General features: G+C 41.3%; 1 protein-coding gene across 2 annotated transcripts in view; it reads right to left on the bottom strand.

Annotated features, from left to right (window-relative positions):
* The window catches only part of SNTB1 (syntrophin beta 1), a 199,547-nt gene that overhangs the window by 91,507 nt on the left and 85,952 nt on the right, over positions 1 to 22,088 (bottom strand). For both annotated transcript variants that reach the window (XM_031439562.2, XM_010990996.3), the window contains one exon: positions 14,395 to 14,611. In XM_031439562.2, the coding sequence (XP_031295422.2) occupies positions 14,395 to 14,611 (217 nt within the window). The remainder of the gene's footprint in view (positions 1 to 14,394; positions 14,612 to 22,088) is intronic.

Raw genomic sequence — 22,088 nt, 5'->3', positions numbered from 1 at the left:
GCTCTAGGGGGCGGTGGAGGGACAGCTGGACAACCTGGAGAGGCACAAACTCTCAGACTCCACCAGTGCTTGTAGCTGGGGTCCTCTGGCTCCATTACGACTAATTAGCTCCAGGACCTCCTTCCCCCAGAAGGATAAGGATGCTGACTTCCCAAAGCCAGTCCTAAGGCCAGTCCTCCCCACACCAGCTGCTCTGGGCTCAAGTTCACAGCTCTTTAGGACAAGTAATTCTAAGCTGAAGGGCTACAACATGCACTCAGAACACTGATCGCATGGACACAGGGAGGCTCCTCACAATATTAAGGCTATCCAACTTACAAAGAGGCCAACACAGGTCAACAGAAGTTCCCTTGAGAAAAATGAATACACCACTCTCTGGTCATAGCTGGAGGGTAATTGTCCTCTCATAAATGGTGCCTCATGGTTTTTGGAATCTAATATACTGACTGAGGCAATCTGTGTAAAGAAGAATTTTTCTATCTTGGGACCAGGAGTATCTTGGGGGAACTTCCAAGGCACCACAAAGATCACAGTTGAAGAAATTCTGAATGTCTGTTTGGCTTTGCCCATGGTAACAATGCAGACTATAGGAATGCTGAATAAGAAAGCTGAGAACTCCTTCCCATCTCCCGGGTCTTTCTTGTGTTCTCTTTCCCTCATTCACTCATCAGTCCTTTTGCCCATTCATCCCTCCATATGTTCATCCAACAAATATTTATGCAGTACTGATCCTGAGCCAGCCACAGACTGGGCTGGGCACTGGGAATAAAATGATGGACAAAGCAAACATGGGCCACTGTACTCAGGAAGCTAGTGGGAGAGTCAGATGTCAGTCAGATAAGGACACAAATAAATGTAAAGTCACCAGGTGGTAACAGCTACAAAAGGATGATTCACAGAGACCCAAGTTGAGGAAGCTTTGGGTTTCTTGTGGGCCCCAATGAAGAGGTGATGAGGTGTAGACACCTTCAAGGAAGGATGCGTTTTTCTTACGTTCTTATAACTTCATAGATTATGAAATACTTTAACATACATCATCTCATTTTATTCTCACATCAATTCTGCAATGACAAGGTTAAAAAAAAAAGCAGCTTGAGGATTATCGAGGTGGAGGCTAATACAGATGAAAACATGAGAGAATGGGTCAAAAGACATGGGTAAAGAAGACAGGAAAGTGTTTTCAAGTCTCTATTCTTTATTTACCAAAAACTGGTGGTCTTGCCTTCAGATGCAAGTGCATACTTATAATCTAGAAAGGCAGAAGAAGTAGCACGAACGCACACACACATTCTAGCATTTGAGCTGTGGCAGAATTTGGTTATACTCTAGTCACACCTAGTTTTGCTGAGGCAAGTCTCCAAAGGCAACAGCTATAATTGCAATAACAAAGGATGCTCTTCACATGTTCTGAGTGTGAAAAGGCCTGATGGTCCTTCATCTGGCACCTCTAAGTCATGCTCATTCACCTGGATGCCGTCAGCTAAAAAGGAAGCTCTAAATTTATATAAAGCGGGAAAGAGAAAATTTCATTTACGAAAGGCTCCTAGCTTCAGAAGAGTCAGTGGTGTCTCCCAGGAAATATTAATCAGCTTGACTGAACAGTTAGCACATGTACGTGATGATCACATTAGTCATGACAGGATAGGTTTATGCTGTGGTATAAAATTATCCTGAAAGCTCAGTCATCTGGTGTGACCAAACTTTATGAAAATAACATGCTGTATGTCCTTAAAGGGCCTGAGGTGGGTGGGGTAGGGATCTGCTCCCTTAGGTCACTCAGGAAGCCAGGCTTAAGGAAGCTTCCCCGGTTTTGTAACTGTACCTCCAAGAACAGGTGTGCCCATCACTGCCGCAGCCCGAAAGGGTGCACACCATTTCTGCTCACACTTCATTAGCCAGAATTAGTCACACGGTGCAACGTAACTATAGAGGTGGTTCCCCCTGGAAATTCTGGGGAACATGCGGATTCTTTGGTGAGCACCGCCATCTCTGCCATTATAACCTATTCCCAGAATCTACAAAACTGACCCAGTAGAGGAGGCACAATCATTGCCACAATTCCCCACGCCCTATCAAGGCAAAGAATTCCCTCTAAGCTCTTACTTTTGAGTCCCTGCAGAGGAAGAGAGGAGAATTAGCACTTTTTGAGCTCCTACCATGTAGCCAACACTGTGTGATGGATGCTATGAGTTGGCTTACTCAGCCTAATTGCACCCTCTTTATAATGTAAATGGTTAAAATTATATATATATATATATCTCCATCTTTCCAGATTCCCTTGCAGCTAGGGTTCTGGAGACATGTAAGATTCTGCCAGATAAAGCTTTCACATAGTCCCATGAGATTTGGGAGATGGAAGTGAAGAGGACATATTTCGGATGTTTTGACTACCGCTGCTGGCAAGCATGGCTGTCAGCATCAAAAGGAAGAGGCAGTGGCAGCCGGCTTGTAGCTAGTGTCCAATCCCCAGCTTTGTGTGTGTCACGAGGCAGGTGCAGGCTCCCAGCACTTTCATCCCTACTTCCTGATCCTTGGATCACTGCTCTGGTGTTTCATCCCTATTTCCTGATTCCTGGATCACTGCTCTGGTGCTATACAATTTTAATAGTTTCAATGGCAACCTCCCAGTTCCCCACTTTCTTGATTATCAGTTTTATAGAGTTCTGAAGGTCATTAAGGGAGACCCAATCTAAAGTCTTCTCATTTTTTTTCCATAAGCAATTAATTCCTGCTATTAAGTCCCTCTGTGTTTAAGTTACCTAGATAGCTTTCTATTTCTTTCACTGGGACGTGACCGACCACATTTGCTAAATTCTCTTATATGCATAAGTTCTTTGAACAACTTTCTGAGAATTCTTTTTTTTTCCTTTTTTTTTTTAACATTTTTTATTGATTTATAATCATTTTATAATGTTGTGTCAAATTCCAGTGTAGAGCACAACTTTTCAGTTATACATAAACATATATATATATTCATTGTCACATTTTTTTCTCTGTGAGCTACCGCAAGATCTTGTATATATTTCCCTGTGCTGTACAGTATAATCTTGTTTATCTATTCTACAACTTTCTGAGAATTCTTAATTGTTGAAATGAGTAAACTTGTACTTCCAGGGGGCCTAGGTTTGAGCTAAAACAACTACCAGCATAAATTTGCTTGAAGTCTCATGTAAAAGCTTTAAAATTCACATGAATGAACTCTATAATAAACTCCATTCTCCCAAAATTCAGAGAAAAATTCATGTTCCTAAAAGATACAGTTTTTCATTCAGTGGTTTTACATATTCCCTGATAAAACCTACTTTATCTAAGAGGTTATGCATAACCTCATTTCAAGAGGCATTTAATCTGTGTAACAATTCTGAAAAGTAGGTCTTATTGTGCCCATTTTATAGATGGATTAACTGGAGCTTGGAGAGATAACATAAAATGTCCAAGATCCAAAGAGCCAGGATGTAAACATAGGTCCTTCTGTTTCCAAAGGCACAAGCTCTTTCCGCTACAACACACAGCCTTCTAGAAGAGCAACAATTCATTAGTTCTTAGCTGCTCTGAACGTTGGTTTGTAACAAGTTTGGTCAGTTCATTTAGCTCCATGCTGCTAGGTACCAGTTAGTTCTTCTTCCCTGTACAGACTTCAAAAACTATAAGCATCTGCCACAAAATGGTGTATTTCCCACCTTATAAAGAATTCAGAAAGAAAAGATGGATGGAACACAAGAGGAAAATCTGCAGAAGCAGAAAGAAATGACTAAAATACACGTTCTATGTTGCTGGCTGCCCACGAACGGCGCTATTATAACTCTGTACACAGACATAATGATGACAGATTTGTGAAGTCTGAAAACCTGAGCAAATTGAAGTCAGTGGGATCCTGGGATTACTATGGTATCTGCAGAAATATGTTGGTTTGAATTCCAGCTCTGGCGTGTGCACGCATTGTGCCTGTCTCTTCTCTGCATATCTGACAGCCGGCTAGAGAAGCCCGCCATCAAGACTTACTGGAATATTTCCATAAAACTGTATGTGGCCTTGGTAGGACTTCACCCCTGTTTAGTGACTTAAGTCTTGTCTCTATCTTTCCTGGAGAATTTAATCTAAAGGCACTATTGGCAAATTGACACAGTTCTTCAAACTGTCAGCTACTACAGATGCAGTATCAGACAGAAGCGTATAAAATCACGATGGTGTGTTCATCTGCATGAAATGATATTTTATACTTTCCGATTCAATATTGTGCCTAGGGCTTTTCCAGCAGTTAATAAGACTATCTTAAAAATTCGTAACGTATCTTCATGACACTGAGAGAATCTTTTGATAATCTTATTAAGGATGGATATTTCTGGACCAGGAAAAAAAAAAAGGTAAATGGGAAGAGATTACACTTGCTAAGTGCCTACTATGTGCCTGGCATTAGGCACTTAATTTTTTAATCCTTAAAACAGCACATACATAGAGACCCTAGCACCTTCATTTTATATATTAAAAAAAAATTCAAAGAAGTTAAGTAAATTGATCAAGGTCATCTGGATAATAAGCAGAAAAGCTAGCAATAAAACTCAGGTTTGTCTGGCCTGAAAATCAATCATCTTTTCAAGGCAGCACAACAAATCCAGTAAAAAAAAAAAAAAAAAAAAAAATATTGCCAGAGAGCTTGAAAAAACAGCTCCAAGAATTTTAACTTCTGAATCTGGTGTTTCGTTTCCAGGTAACATGAGGAAACATTTTTCCAATTGCCTGAATATTTAATAATACAGGAAACGAAAACAAATTGCACTACTTGGCCTTTACTGTGTGTTTCATAACAGAGGCGAAGGAGAGGGTTTCATTCTAGGAAAAAAAAAAAACCAGCACCGTATTCCAAGTCAAATTGTGTCTACAAAGGGTAAGTGATGTGGCATTTTAGATGAGAGCAAATTAACGTTAGAAGATTTTGCAGTTTTGATCCCCCCTGACCAACGGTTACTGCTCAAATGTACCGCTCCCTGTCCTCACGTCTCTGCTTGTTGCCTTTTTTGGGAGATTTATTTCACTGTCAAAACCAGCCTGGTATAGTGACAGCCACACTCTGACTTGCAGTTTCTCCAGCCCCCAGCTCTGTCATAACAGAAGAGGACACTCCCTTCAGACCTCTGCTACTTTCCAAGGAGAGGTCAACACTCCTTAAGGCCATCTCTTAGCCACGCTGCCCTGTTCACTCCCTGTATCCCTGCCCTCCTGGCGGCTTCCAACTTGAATAAAATAAACTGTCTTTTTCTCTAGGCCTCTCAGTTGTCATCTCTATATCCAGCTCGCATCACCATGGCGAAAATAAATCTTGATCAAAACTCTAGATGGGGCATAACACTGTTTACTAAGCAGGAACCTACGCATACTGATTGGGGCTGTCCAAGATGTTTTTAGCCAATGAGCTCAGGAAATGAAGTGCTGGGGTTAACCACATTTGTCTTATAACTAATTATCGTTTGTCATATACATATCAGACCTATTTTCAGAAGCAGAATGTAAATACACTTTGTGATTTTTTTTTCCCATGTTTGCCTCCAGATGCATTTTCTGCCTTTCTCTGCTTTGCCCTGTGCTCCAAGATGTCAAACTCTATCTAATAAACAGCACCATTCAGACTCCCTAGCCTCTGGCTCCCAGTAGCATGTAGCTAATAGGAAGCATCAACAGGAGATTCTAGGGCAGGAGATGACCTGCCTCCCACCCTCCCTGGGCCACTGTGTGTCTCCCAGAGCTCTGGTCCTCACTTGTCCCCTTTGTTCCTTGGCCCCAGGGGTGGGAAAAGCTTCCCGCTGTTGCTAAGCCTTGGGTGCTTCTCCATCCATTGTTGGTTCCTTTCACACATCCCACTCTTTGGTAACTGGGGATTGAACCCAGGACCTCGTGCATGCTAAGCACATACTCTACCACTGAGCTATACCCTCCCCCGCCACTAAGTTCTATTTTATGATTCAAATCTCAGCATAGACATCACTTCTTTGGACAGTATTCCCTGTTGCCCTCACCCACCCCGCTCCAAAACCAGAGCTTCGGATTAGGTGGTCTTCCGGTGCGGCAGTGCCCACAGCCCCCTCCGCTCCCCCATCCCTCGTCCGTAGTACTGTTTTGTAATTGCTGGTGTGCTTGTGCTTGTCCCCGCCTCGACGGGAAGCTGTGTCAGGGCAAGAACTCTGTCACTGCTGCAGCTTTAGCATCTAACAAAGAATGATCAAAACTCCCTATCTAAAAGTTGAAATTAAGGAAAGAAATCTCAACCCGGCTTCATGGACTGGCAATGTCAAAATTCCTATCCTAGTGTTATTTAGAAACAGAGGGAGTGTTTGTCAACAGACACAGGCCCTGTATGTCCAGGTGGGTGTTGTTCTAAACGTGTCTTCAGCTTTCTGTGCCCAAACCTATCCTCTACTAAGGAAGACAAAATTTCACACATGCATCGAAGGGAGGGAAGGCAGGGACTGCTCTGTGAACCTCCCTCTCTCTCCTTCGTCCCCATGACCCAGTGTCCCAGTGCCCAGGTAGGTGATGCCTGCTTGAGAAGAGAATGCCTGCATGATAGCACTGGGGTTATTTTCAGAGGCTTCATTATCTCAGTTGGAAAATCCTGGGGCAGCTTTTTGCAAACCAAATGGAGTCCAATTAATGTATCAAGAGCAAAGTGTCAAGACCTAAATATCAAGAGTCAACATCAGCAAAAATCTCTCAGCAACCAAGTGGTCAAGTTCAATGTCTCGAAGTGCTCTTAGAAGGCGGGAAACTGAGATTTTCCTGGAATGGTGTTTAGATGCACAGGAATGTACTAAAATGGACTCATTTTACTGTGTATTGATGGAAATCACAGGACCACGCTTGGCGAGCCCTCTCCTCAACTCTTTTTCTCAAGGCTAACCAAAGATAGTTAAATTCCCTTTTTTTAAATAGCTCACCATCACCAGGGAAGCCTTACTAATTCATCTCCCACTGATCAAAAATGTATGATAATTAGGATGAATACAGTACTGAAGTTTATCTATGGAGGAAACTGATTTTCTTAAAAAATAACAAGGCTATGAAAATGTTTTTTAAGCTCATTAAGATGAATCTCTGGTGCACTCTGTTGTACACAAAGATGCAAATGATGCAATGGTTATTCTTGGGAAAACACATGGCTTGGCCACTCATGTTCATCTCCTCTCCCTTAAAAGATCCCAGTAAAAAGACAGTAAAATAGGTGTAAACCTGCAAGAAAATAGGAGAGGCCAGAGTTCAATGCATGTTTGAAGGCCAGACAGCAGTGGATTCAGGTAACTGACTACAGAGCAGAGTAAGAGCCAAGGAATTTACAACCTAAAGGGCTGCAGAGAGGATTTCAGTGAAGTGTGAGCCCCTTGGTTCTGCAAACCTGCAAGGGCTTGGAATCTCCATAGAGAGGCTAGGGGTGATGCAGGGCTGAATACAAGGGTCCTACGTGAGGTCTGCAAGTTGAGCAGTGGGACTCCCAGAAAGCTGGCAGACAGACAGTCTCCAACTACCCCACCACGCACACCCAAGGAAAGAGACTGAATGGTTCTCCCCTAAGTCAAGTCAAACTTCCAAACACCAACATTTGCGTAATTGGGAGGGGTCTCTTAGTGAGGCTGATTCTTCAAGCAGCAACTGTACATGAATTCTCACCAATGATTAAGCCCCACACCCCCACACACCGACTTCTTAGTCTCTCCATGTAAAAAATGAATAGACATCTAGATATCTGTTGAGATCATGTGGATTTTCTCTTTAGACTTACTAATATCATGTTGTATTTCATAATATTAGGTGATTTTTGTATTCCTACAATAACCCAATAATGATCATGAATTGTTCTTATATACTATTGAAATTGATTTGTCAGCACTTCAGTTAGAAATTTTATGTCTATACGTGTACAGTGAGAACTGTTTGTATTCCACTTTATGTCATATTTCTCAAAGTCTGCTACAGGATTATACTTGTTTTGTAAAGTGAAATGGGAAGGTTTTAATATTTTTCTCTAGAAAAGTTTAAATAAACAGTTTAAATGTCATAGGAATTATTTGCTCCTTCAAAAATTAAAAGCAAAATCATCTAAAAATGGAGCATGTTTAGATGTCAATTTTTTTTACTTCTTAAATATTAATCCAATCAGATTATCTAATTTTTCTGGAATTAGTCATGAGTTTTGAGTTCCCACCCAGCTCAACTACCTTTAAACAAATTGTAGAAATAATACTATATATTCCATTTCCTATATTTCTCAAGTGCAAAATGTGAGCACAGTTTAAACAAATACTAAGGTCATCTCTTGTTTTTCGCACATTCTTCCTACAGTAACAAAATATTTTGCTGGAGTTGCTTAGGTAAGAAGCAAGAACAGAGAGAGGGATAGATAGATAGATAGAGAGAGAGAGAGAGAGAGAGACAGATGAATAAGCATGACAAAATAGTAATCTTGGTGGCAGAGGGAAGTCCACATTTTCAAATGAAAGTGGCAGCTCATCCAAAGGTTACTACTCATGGTTTTTTGTTTGTTTTTAGTTTTCCACGCGATGGTAAAGTTTAACTTATTTCTTTAATTGAAGTTGAAAAAATAGAATATTGACTTTTGTTCATGATACAGATGGCCAGTTACAAGCAATTCCATAGCCGTGTGTGTGAGGAGGCTTCCGGGTCCAGCACAGTGGTGGTCTACACAAACTCAGAAACCCCTCCGCTATGAATGCCTGGATATGCTGGATAAGATATAATAAGTTGAGTCTGCTTGTTTGTATTTTAATGTAATACTGAGGTTGCCTGGCAGGACAGAACTGTACTTTTCTTCTTCTCCCCAAGGCTATTTAGTGAAGATTTATTTATTTAATATTCTACTTATTTATTTATTATTGTATTATTTAATAATTTTATTTTGGTGAGGGGGTAGGTAGTTAGGTTTGTTTATTTTTAGAGGAGGTACTGGGGATTGAACCCAGAACCTCATGCCTGCTAAGCATGCACTCTACTACTTGAGTGATACCCTCCCCGACAAGTGAAAGATTTTTTAAGTTTTGAAAGGGTAAGAATATAAAAAACGGGCAGGTAAACATGCCATTTATCATTTATTAACATATCATGTATTTTGCTTTGTATCAAGCAATGTTCTAGAAAGCTGGGATATTAGAATAAAAGCAGGGGATATCTAAGACCTCAAGGGCCTTGTGGCTTTAAGAACTGGGTAGTCATGTTACAGAAAAAATCACAGGCCATTATAAAGGATGCTGTCATGGATGGGTCGACATCTGAGGTAGAGCAGGACCTGTGCTACACCTGTGCTGAGGCTGAAAGGTGACTAGGAAGCCATCAGGGAGGCAAGTGAGGACGTGCACAAATTGTTTAAGGGTCGTTGGAGCATAAAGGACAAGATACAAAGGAGATGGACAGTTAGGAGAGAGCCAGAACCTCATGAGGTTTTTAACGCAATACTGAAAAGTTTCAAATTAGTGAAGGCGGCAGGGAGCCATTTTGACCAAATGGGTAAATTCGGAGTGTTTCACACTCCCCCGACCAGCTGCGTGTAGGGTAGATGGCAGAGAATGGGGAAGGGACAAACTAGAAACTTGAAAGCGCCCAGTAGAAAATATGTCCAATTAGCCTGGAGGACTTAGGAGTGCCTGGGCCTGGACTAGGGCAGTGGCTGTGAAGGCAAAGAGCTGAAAATGAAACACAAGAGACATCTGAGAGGTGGAATTTTTTTAAAAATGTCGTAATTATTGACAAACGCCACTAGCAGTGACATTCCTGTGGATTCAGTCCCTGCTGGGTGACCTTTTTCATGGAAAGAGCAGCAATCCTGCCTGCTGTTCTGTGGCTGTTTCTATTTGACAAATTGAACATTAGTGCTTTTCATGCGAACTCTTAAGTAGCTGTGTGTCACCAACCCAGGGGATCAGCCCCGAGGTGCTGTGGCATTTATCACAGGTTCTCTGGTTTTAGCATCCAGGAGACCGTTAATTCCGGGCCATGGTGCTGACAGTTCAGGTGAGCTGTTCTGCCAGGTGCTAAAACTGAAAGCAGTGGGGTGTCATCATTAAGAAATTGAGCTTGGTGTCAGCCAGGCCTGGGTCTGAACCCCAGATTTACCACTTGCTTCAACTTTTGTCTCTGAATCAAGTTTCATTGTCTATAAAAGAGAGGTTAGAGTACCTACTACCTAGGGTTGTTACTTGGATTAAATGAGATACCTCTGAAATTCATGCATAAATGGTGGAGCTAACATTCCATGAAGGATCCAGGGGACACCAGAGTCGACACTCCCTTTCTCTTTTATATTTAATACATGCATTCTTTTCTCTTTTTTTTGATTGAAGTATAATTGATTTACCATGTTGTGACAGTTTTGGGGTTATAGCAAAGTGATTCAGTTATATAAATATATACACATATATATTTTTTTCTTTTTCAGATTCTTTTCTGTTATAGGTTATTACAAGATATTGAATACAGTTCCCTGTGCTATATGGTAGTTCCCTGTTTTTTATCTGTTTTATATATAGTAGTGTGTATCTGTTAATCCCAAGTTCCTCATTTCACCCTCAAACTTTTCCCCTTTGGTAACCATAAGTTTGTTTTCTTTGTCTGTGAGTCTGTTTTTGTTTTGTAAATAAGTTCATTTATATCATTTTTTAAGATTCCACCTATAAGTGATATCATATGATATTTGTCTTTCTCTGTCTGACTTACTTCACTTAGTATGATAATCTCTAGATCCATCCATGTTGCTGCAAAAAGACATATTTCATTCTTTTTTATGGCCAAGTAATATTCCATTGGCTACATATACCACATCCTCTTTATCTATTCATCTGTCAGTGTGCATTGTGGTCACTTCTATGTCTTGGCTATTGTAAATAGTGCTTCTATGACCATTGGGGTGCATGTATACTTTGGAATTAGAGTTTTCTACAGATATATGCCCAGCAGTGGGACTGCTGGATCATATGATAACTCTATTTTTAGTTTTTTAAGGAACCTCCATACTGTTCTCCATAATAGCTTCACCAATTTGCATTCCCACCAACAGTGGAGGAGGGCTCCCTTTTCTCCAAACCCTCTCCAACTTTTCATTATTTTTTAAAATGCTACACTCTCAGTTTCTATTTCCCTTTTGACCCAAGAATTATTTATTTCATAGAGAGCTTTTAAAAATCCATCAAGAAAGGCTTTCTGTGCTTTGGTTTTGTTATTGATTTTCCAGTTTTATTCCATAATCATCAGCAGGTGTTTTTGTATTATTTCTCATAATTATCTCATTTTTTTGGTGACTAAATGTATGGTTAATTTTGTGAATGTTCTTTGTGGATTTGAAAATAAAAATGTATTCCTCCTTTCAGGGAATAAAGTTTGTGGTGTATCCAGACCTCCCTTAATGATGTTGTTTGGGTCTTTTGTATCTTTATTTATCTTTTGTCCAATTACCCTTACTTGGACTGAGAGAGGTAGGTTAAATTACTTAATATTAATATGCTTCTACTTCTTCTTGCATCTTCTGCAGTTTTTGCTGTAAAGGTTGTTGCTGTGAATTCATAACTGCTGAATTCTGTTCCTAGTGAATTCTGGCCTTTGGCAGAAATCAGTCCTTCTTGGTCTTGTTGTGTGCTTTACCTCTGCCCTTTACCCTGTCATAGGTCAAGATCAAATCGATGCTTTTTGTTGTTGCCGTTAGTTTACATTTGCCTTATATAATCTGCCCATCTCTTTATTTTTTTGCGTTTCAAATTCACTTTGTGTTAGGTACGTCTCATATTCAGCACAGAGTTGGGTTTTGCAGAGTCTACATTTCTGACTGCTGTGTTATACTCTGCCCAGCATGTGAATGGAGTTCCATAAAATAATTTTTTCTTTTCTTCTTATATTCAACCAGGGTCAAGATTCATTGAAACCCCTAATCTTTCTTTTTCAGCTTTATTGTGGTATAATTGACAAAACTATAAGATATTTAAAGTGAATATCATGGTGATTTGATACGAATACATTGTGAAAGAAACCTTTAACATTTTACTATCAGCAGTTTGGGATTTGTCTGGATAGAGGTCCCCTCCTGGAACTTCTGACTTAAGTGGATTCTTGTTTTCAGTCACATCTTCGGAGGACATGCTCTCCCTCACCACCTGGGAGGCCCTACATATACTTCAATGGTGGACTTGAAGAGCACCGATATAAAAGTTTAAAAATGCTTCCCCTCTACTGGCTTCACAAAATGAAGCCTCCAATATTTAAACTAAGGCCTGATGTCTTCCTAAATATTCTTTAAAATGTAATTAAATGCTTGGGAGAAATGTCATAGCATGTAAGTCCACAGCTGAAAGGAACCCTAGAATCAACCACTCAAATTCTTTCCCTAATGCATTAACCATTTCAACAATATCCCAAGTTTCCTAGACTCTGTATTTTTCTGATGATGGTAAACTGACACTGTCACCCATTCTAGAGGCATGAGAGTAAAGCTCAGTTGTATCATATATTAGCTATATGACAACAAGAATTTATGTAAGCCCTGAGCCTCAGTTTTTTAATCTATAGAATGGGGATGATGGTAGAAACTCAGAGGACTGAGCATGGTTACAAATTCAAGGACTAGGCAGAAAATGTGAAGACCCACGCAGGTAATTAATTGAATCCTCTAAGTGAAAGGCAACAGGGGTCACTAGGAGAGTTCATTCCTTCCCAAAGTAGAAGCCTTTACTGGTCTCCTACAGATTAAAGCCTTGCCTGCAGCAATGTGGGCCTAATAATATCACTAGGTCTTCTATTCTAGACAAGCAGACATCTGGCTTTTTAATGCGAAATTTCCCAACTATTCAGTGTGGCAACTGATTCAAATTTCTTTGCAATCTTAGACCATTAAAAAAAACATAGCTGTGGGCTGGGGACACCTGTAAGCCACCACTTTGTAGGCTCTGTGCTGCAGTAATTAGCATGATGCCCAGCACAAGATAGACACTGGATAAATTATGAATTCATCAGATCTGAAACCTTAGACTTAAGACTCTTAGGAGAAAGGACTTGTTTGATTGGGCAGGTGAGAGGCCATGGGAGAGGACACTCAGAAGCACCAAGACATCAACTGTAAGCCCAGGAAAGTGGTAGAAATTGGGGGGGGGGGGCAAGGCAGAGAACAGGTAGAGGTGAACCATCTTAGCATTCTGCCTTTTCTGACTCATCCTTTGCTGAAACTCCCTAACTCTGTCTTACAGTGGCCGATCTCTGATCCTCGTGCAGATACAGCCGACACAGGAGACGTGCGGTGAGTGGGGCAGATCCTGCAGCTGCCTGGGGTCAGAAGGGAAGCAGCTTCCCTTGAGTAAGTTTACTGGGAAGAGAACAAAAACAGCTCTGAGCTGGGGGCCAAGCAGGCAACTTTCTCTCTGCTCCTGTTTCCTTTGGGTTTTCCCCATCAGCAACTCTGAGCCTAGCCCAATACTTCCTCCTCAGTGGGGCTGCAGCTGTCCCACACACGTGATAAATAAGGGCCAGTAGCGTGTTCCTATTTTTAGCCTTTGAATGTGGATGCAAAGGTCACCAAAATTCCCCATTTGCTGGCTCCACTCCTCTCTCTTCTCCACATGTCTGTGAATAGCATATTTTCCTCCCCGATATATGTTTTCTGTTCAAGTGAATAAGGCTTTTGGGGGAAGAGAGTGCCTTATGTTTGCTCATCTTGGCTGAACTCCTAATCATCATGGGTTGGGTTATGCACCTATTCTGTGGCAGAGAAGTCAGGTGCAGACTTTGGGAAACAGCACCCCAGGCTTGGATGAAAGCCACTCCACAAGGCGAGGTTCAGAGCAGAAAACAGCATTCGGGACCCTCTCATCCAACCTGACACAGTTGTGGGGACCAAAGCCCAGAGAGGCTCACTCCCTTATCACTACCTAGCACCAATAGCAAAGATCATTTTAGCTTATATTCACAGACGGTTTCCCTGGGCTAAGCACTCTCGGTGGATTTCCAGATCGAATCCTCAAGTCAATGAGGTATCCATCTCCATGATTCCCATTTTACATATGACAAAACTGAGGTTTGCTGCTAGCAGAAACTTGCCCAAAGTCACGTAATGGGCAGAGGCAGACCCAGGGGGGACACTTAAGATCCTGACTCCAACGATTCATCTTTTTCCAGAACCAGAGCTCAGTGTATAGATTCTCTCTCATGAGGCACAAAGTGAGGAAGGAGAAGAAGGTAGAAGAAGGGGGGTAGGGCTGGCTCTTTGACGCACACATTCCTGCAGCGTGGCCCTTCCAGGCTGTCCCTTGGAAAGCTCTGAGTGTTTCCGGAACACGAGCACAGCCTGGGATGAGCCCCCTTACGACCTCAGAGGCCAAAGAGCTGCTGAGCTCCGAGGAGAGCCTCCGCCATCCTTACCTGTTCTCGGGGTCGGCCAAGGCCAGGCTCCGCGTGACGTAGCACATCTTGAGCGGGATGCTCTTCCGGTCTCTGTGGAAGGAGAGGGACTGCGACGACAGCGGGTCGGAGGAGCTGCCCCCCAACCGAGGGGACTCAGGCGGAGGCGTCTCCCACCCGATCTCGGACACCGGGGAGCCTTTCCTCACGTAGGGCGTGGCTTCTCGCATGTACTTCACTGCGGGCAGAAAGAGACAGTGAGCGCTTCTCAGAGCATCCGGCCGGTGTCTGCAGAGTGCGGCGCTTCTGACCCTTGAGTCAGACAAGGCTCTTAATACGGAGCCTCTTACATCCTGAACAAGATTCAGAATGTCTGTTCCTCTCATAAGAGTTATTCTGTTTCTTAAATTATGGGCCGATGTGGTTTTTAGAACTTGCCATTAGGAGGGCCTGAACTTGAGAATTACTCTCAGCTTTTTTCAATTATGACAACCTCTACCCTTTCTGATTATAAGGTGCATTCTGGGAAAGAGGCTGAAAACAAATGGGCAGAGCATGAGAAAGCATATCTTAGGCTAAAGGACACACAATTATTCACTTTAGCTGTAGGGAATCTGGTGGTCACACTTACTATCCACGTCACCATTTTTCTGTTCAGAAACAAGGATAAACTTTTCCATTGACTAGCGCTAAGAACATATATGCAAAGAAATATCCAGAAGAACACTTATTTTGTAATGGTACAAATCCATAAGAGCAAAAATACTACTTGTACAAAAAAAACCATATTATCAAATCTATAAAAAATATATATATTACTTGTAAGAGCTGAAAACTAGGAACCACCTAAATGTCCATGAAAAAGAAAAAGAACTGGTTAAATAAACTGTAAGACAACTTTATACTCATTTTAAACAATGAGATAAATATAGATGTGTTGATGTAGAAAGATCTATAAGATCTATCATAATTTTTTAAAAAGTTATAGAGAAAACAGTGTATATACTGTAATCATTTTGTGTATAAAATCATAAACATATATGTTTTTATATCAATGAGTATTTCTGGACAGAAAAATGAGAAAGTATTAATGGTAGTTAGCTCTGGGAGTGGAATTAAAGTCAAGATGATGGAGAAATACACCTTTGTTATTTATTTATTACCCTTTTATGCTATTCTCATGTTTAGCAATATGCCTATATCACTATAAAATTTAAAGAAAAAAATAGTTTAAGAGCTGAGTGGAGCAAAATGAAATTCTGCTCTTTGATATATCTGCTTGGTCTTCAGATGTTATTTGCTGATTCTGAATTTAAGCATTTAGTTCTTAGACAGCTTTTGAGTTGATGGGGCACCTGGATTCTTGGTGCATGCAAAATAAACTTCCATGGCCTTCTCTCTGTCACTCACACAGTCTGGTTCTCTGTTGCTTAGGGGTAGGGGAGGGATTTGGCCAAGTCCCTTAGAAGTATGTTATTATACACGGCAGTGGATTGGAGTGGGTACAAAGAGATTTACATAGGTTATTCCTTATAAGACAAATACTATTTTACACATCAGCACACCAATGCCCATTAGCGTGGCTTATGTGGCTAGTAAGTGGTGAAGATGCAATCTGATTTCTCAGAGAGCATATTCTTTCATGAAATCTGGCTACCCTACCTAGATGAATGATGCAAAATGAGAAGCTAATAGGTTTGGACTTTATTCTGTAGGCAGCAGTGATAGCCATGGTGGCCTATGAGCAAGAGAATGGCAGAATAATTGGAGATGAGCTTCAGAGAGAACTCCAGGAGAAAGAGATTGAGTGCACTAGAAGGAAAAGATATTAGATGTAGATCTACCAGTTACAGGGCCATCAGGGATTACTTCCAGAGATAATATGAACACTCAGAATATCCATATAAGGTGCGAGTCATCACAGAAATGTGTGGTTTGATCCACCATGAGCAGAGCCAAGTCTTAGCCTGGAAGCAAATATTTACTAAGTAGCCACTTCCTATGTGGTACAGAACTTGGGAAATTTACAAAGGAGAGAAGACATAGCAATGCTTTGAAGAAAGGGCATCCTATTGGAAATGATATTCAATACAGAGTAATCCTTTTAACTGAGCAACTGAAAATGAAGAAAGAGAAAATAAGTTAACAAGGCTAGGCATGATAATTGAAAGATTCACTCATTCAGCCAAAATTCATCAGTCGATTTTCATGTGCCGTGGACTGTGCTGTCCATGAGAGATGATAAGAAATGGCCTCTGATTAAAAGAAGTTTAAGCCTAGAAAAGGAGGAAGGGGAGCTAGTAGATGACATGAGTTCTTATGTTAAATCTTAAACCTGGTTTAAGGAGGTCCCAAGCTGGACAAGTGCCTAAGCCCTAGCAGAATCAAATGCAAATCCTTATGGCCTTATGGAGGAATGCAGTTTCATCCCAGTCTTCAAAGAGTCACTATGCATTACTGTCCAGGACAATGAGCAGCATAAAATCTAAGAAAATGTTGCATACAAGGAACTAAGGTACCACGAGCAAGAACTCATAAAAATAACTGATGGCAGTAACAACCCCATACAGACTACAAAGCTACGAGAATGTTAACTATGTGTAAAGGAACAAATGAAAGTTGAGAGAATCTTCCAGAGATTTTTTTTTTCAAGTGACCTAACAGATTGGTAAAATAAACAGATAGAATATTAAGTAGTGGTAGTAGTAACATAATCAGAGCTAAAACTTCAATAGAGAAACAAGTCAGAAGAAGGAATTAATGACTGAATTGTAGATCAGAAGAAATTATACAAAATGTAGCACAAAAATACAAAAAAAAAATGCGGAATAGAGATGAAGAGATGTGAAGTGAAGGTCTAAATCATGTTTAATTGGAGCTCCAGAACTATATGTGGCCAAGACGTGACAGAGGCCAAGAAATTTTCCCAGTGGAAAGACATCAACCCACAAGATCAAGAAACCACTTGATTTTGCTGAACAACACCTTTGTTCTTCACCATCAAGACAAATAGAGTAAGGTATCATCGCACCTCGGGTAGGCACATTGGCTTCACTTTTCCTTAGAACCTATGTTTCCTCTCAGAGCGTTAGATATCATCTCTCCTTTCACTGGTACTGTGAAGAAGGCTCGGCAAAACCCCTTAATGAGTCTTGAGGTCTCTGGCCCCACCAGAAAATACACTTTCAATTTCAAGGAAATAAAGGAGACTATGAGATTATCATCACTGCTCCCAAGCAAGATATGCTGAGGTCACTGAACTGTTTCCATATCTGACCCGACGGAGAACAAGCAGCATCACCCCAGCCCTGCTTCAAGTTCCTTTGTCCAGGAGTCCTGCTTCTTTTTGATATTTATAGAAAATGGAGAAACTTGTTCTTGGGCATAACAAAGAAAGCAAAAGAAAAACTGCCTTGGATTTTTTTCCAAGGGCCCACAGTTTCTGGCCCAGGGGAAGTAATAAATTTGTCAGACTATCCTTCTGAGGGATATTTCAAGTAAATTCTGCAAGGCTTGGTCATCAGTTAGAGGCACAATTCTACTGTCAAGCCATCCTCTCTCCAGTCACCAACCGAGGCCTGAGGCTAAGTCCCCTCATTCGGAGATTAAGAGCAGTGTGGCCATGTCTGGGTGTGGTAAAGCAGCGCCTCTGGTAGGAAATTGAGAGTATGTGAAAACTTTTCATGGTTTGTTGTGTCTTAGTGTCCTGAAATGCCTACACATTGCAATCAAAATAATGAGAGTGTGGTCTATTTCAGGGAGGGTAAGGTGTTACCTAAGACTAGCTTTAACTGCAATAGGTGCCCTAAATTACAGTGTATTAAATAATACAGAGGTTTGCTTTTCTTTTACCAAAAGTCTAGAGTGAAAGAAAAGGGCTGCTAGGGCAGCTCAGCTCCCTAGTTTTCAGGCCCTCAGGCTTCTATTCATTTCCTGCTCTACAATGCTAGCCTGCCATCTAATGACCCAGGAGGGTTGCCTGAGTTCCAGCCATCATGACCAAATTCCCACCAGTAGGAAAAAGTATGAAGTAAAGGACACATCCTTCTTCCTGTGGGCCACTTTCCAGAAGTTGACACACTGTATCTACTTACAACCCATCTGCCAGAATTTAGTCACATAGCACTTTGAGGTGGAAAAGAAATTTACTCTTTAACTCTGGACAACTCTCTACCAACCCAGCTAAAAATCTGTGGGGAGGGGAGGCTATTACTGTGGAAGGAAAAGAGACTAGACATTAGAGGACAATTCTTCGCTTCTGCCACAGGGAGACGTCCCTAATCCTGCCAGCTTAGCACAACCAGATTTTATAACATGTAAACACCAGTAAATGCATTGGAGCAATCAGTAAAAAAAAAAAAAAAAAACAAAAAAAACCACAACGACTGGGTTCCATGAACTCTACTAAGTGTTTGTTGTGTACTAACTCATTTGAGCCTCACCGCAACTTCAGGATACAGACATTGCAATCATCCCCATTTTTCCCAAAGACTGCGATAGAGAGAGAATAAATTGCACGCCCAAGCCAGAGGGCAAGAAAGTGGCAGACACACAAGTCAAATCCAAGCTGCCTGGCTCCAGAGTCCTTACTTTCAACCATGAAACAATACTGTTTCTCACACTTAAAAAAATAATAATTGGATATGTGTGTGTGTGTGTGTACATGTGTATGTGTGTGTATTTAAGCCAACGTTTTTATGTACTGGGAGAAAACATCCAATTAAGAGGCTATTGCATGTAACATAAGAGAGCTTGATTTTGTAAGCCTGAACTATTAAACTGTGGCATTTCAATAAATGCCTTTTAAGACACTGTAATATGTAGTATTCATAATAGAGGGTTTAACCTGGCAGGACTGAACAGCTAGTGTCTGCATAATTACACCTCCCTATGCTTACAGACAGTCATTTCAGGCATAGAGCTGTTGAAACTGATCAAGAAGCCGCCGGGCCCAGGCTCATAATCAAAATTAATTAGTAAACCATGCCCTTTCTGAACATCGTGAATTAAAAACCATGGTTGAGCAATTAAAATCCCAATCTTCTGTTGCAAGAAAAGGCGGGGAACAGTAGTCAGAAGTGATCTCCAAACCAATAATGCACCAAGTCACTTTCAATATGTTACTAGTTTTTCATCTGAAAGATGGGCGGTTGTGAAGATTTCAAAAGAACATTCAGCAAAGCCCAAGTTTGCCCAGGCCCCAAGTTGCCACAATTAAATCTTTGTTGAGGAGGCCAGATGACATTTGAAAGGAAAAGCACACACAGGCTACTAATGAGGAAATGCTTTAGGCAAATCCAATCAACCCTCCTACCAGGCTGGTTTCTGAAGAGCCAGCAAGTCCGTCTGTTCCGTGCAGGTTTTCTTCTTATAAATAACAACAAAACAACAAGCAAGGGATTTCCAGATTATAGGGAGGAAAAGAAATAGTTCACTACTCTAGGGGATGTGAACAGGAAAGGTACATTTTCTAATGTGATTAAGGCAAAAGAGGATCAGCTGGAGGCAAGAAAATTTGAGTATTCAGACCTTCCGTGAAACTCGCAGATTGGGGACAAGCTGGTGACAGTGGGGTTTGCTGACAAAACACAATACATATGATACTTCTCTTAGTGGCATTTCCTAGGTCAACTTAGGAAAGATGCAGAGGGGGATCATCAATATTTCCAAAAAGACCAAAAAATGATGAAAGAGGTAATATAAGCGTCTCAGAAACTATAGCTAAACTCTCAGGAGGCTGAGCGGTGAGCTGGAAAGAGAACTGGCCCTCGGAGCTGGGGACCTGGGTTACAGTTCCAGCTCTGCCCTAGTTAAGTTCTCCAGCCCTGGGCAAGTCACATCACCTCCCGGACCTCATGCTCCTCACCTGTCAAGGGTGGGAAAGAAGGTCCCTACCCTTCAAATAGTCTATGACTTCTTGGAAAACTGCCTCTTCTGACCACATTTTTTAAAAAAGAATATTTCTTATCTCATCTTGCTATTTGTGTCATCACCAACAGACAGCCCTGTTAAATGTGTGCCAGATTCTTAGGCCTTAGGCAGAAGTACCTTCTGACTTTTCAACCAAACCCTATGGGCACCTGACAAATATGAAAATAAACCTGTGTTGAGTCATGTACTCAAGTTACTTTTTCTTTGCTTTGGTAGAGTAGTCTAGAAAAATCATTATTCTCATTCACTTACCAATATATATTTCACTTTTATTTTGCCAGGTGGGTCCTTGAAGGTAGGATTTTAAAAGACATTTGAATGATGACCAAAAGGTTCTCATGAGGTCAGAAGGGCATTGCAGGAGAGGATGCTGAGTTTTAATATGTGGAGTCAGGACTAAAAGAAGTATGAATTCGGTGAGCCTCCAATTAAAAAACTATCTCCAAATTTTCCTGTGTTAGATAGTACAGTCATTTGATATAACCTGCCTTGATTCTTCAACAAAGAAAGATCATTACCCCAGGTGGACCCAGGGAAAGTATCCTATTCCATGAGTCCTACAACCACCAGAAGGATGCTGATTGGTTTAATTATCCATTAGTTCAGCAAACGTTTAACGAGCTCCTGCCATGGGCATGGCCTTGAGTGTCGGAGTCCCTTCAGTGAACAAAACAGACTAGGTGCCTGCCCTTGAGGTGTTTACATTCCAGTGTCTATGTGCAGGGTGGGGGCGGGGTGGAGGCACTAAACAAATAGACAGAGAACACTGCTCTGAAAGAGACATCCACTAGAGGACGTGGGTCTGTCCCAATTCACACAGGGCCATTCACCATCTGGCCCCGCCCACTCCCTGTTCTCATCTCATCTGACTACTCCCGGTCCCTACAGCCCACACACCAGCCATAGAGAAGTACTCTGAACATGCCTCTTTGCACACATTGTTTCCTCTGCATGGAAATCTTTCTGGAAAGCTTCTCTGTGTATCAGGTAACTCTCAATTCAGGTAAGACGTCTTTCTTGAAGTCCTCCAGGCATGCCTCCTGTAAGCTCCAACCATGCTCTGTGGAGACCGCCACTGATCTCAACAGCATCAGGACATAAACATTATGATGACGGTTTGTGCCATGCAAGGCACTGTGCTGACTCAGCTTACAAACATTTAAGCACCGACGCATCATGTGCAGTTATCTGTTCACACAAAGGTGGCTCTGGTGGAACCATGATGTCCTCGGAGTTGAGTGACTACAGTAAAAGTGAAAAAACTACATTCTGGAACCACACAGCATAGTTTCAAATCTTGCCTCTGCCACCTGCTAGCTGTGTGAGTTTGGGAAAATTTTCTCAGCCTCTCAGTAGCTCCGTTTCCCCATCTGTAAAACGGGGATAAATAGTAATGCCTGCCTCTGAGGGTTGCTATGAGGATTAAATGAACTAATAAAGGGCTTAGAACCGAGTCCAGCACATGCTAAGTGCTCATTAATGTTAGGAAAAATAAAAAGTTAATATTCACATCTATATCCATAGCAATAACACAAAAGTCTGGCTGGAATTGTTAAGCAAAAATTCAACATTCGACATTCGAAAAAGTTAATAGGATCTTCAAGATATCATTTTTCATAGATTTGTTCTTCAAGAAAGCATCTTAGAAACAGCAGAGGCCAGAGGGTATCTGTCCAAGGTTTCAAGACAAAGAAGTAACAGATGAGGGTCAAAAATCCACGTCCTCTATCCTGCAGAATGAAGGTTGGCAGGCTCTTTCTGTAAAGGTCTGGATAAGAAATTTG

This window comes from Camelus dromedarius, chromosome 20, assembly GCF_036321535.1.
Source record: "Camelus dromedarius isolate mCamDro1 chromosome 20, mCamDro1.pat, whole genome shotgun sequence".
In the NCBI taxonomy this organism is placed as follows: domain Eukaryota; kingdom Metazoa; phylum Chordata; class Mammalia; order Artiodactyla; family Camelidae; genus Camelus; species Camelus dromedarius.
This window is presented reverse-complemented; position numbering and strand designations above follow the sequence as displayed.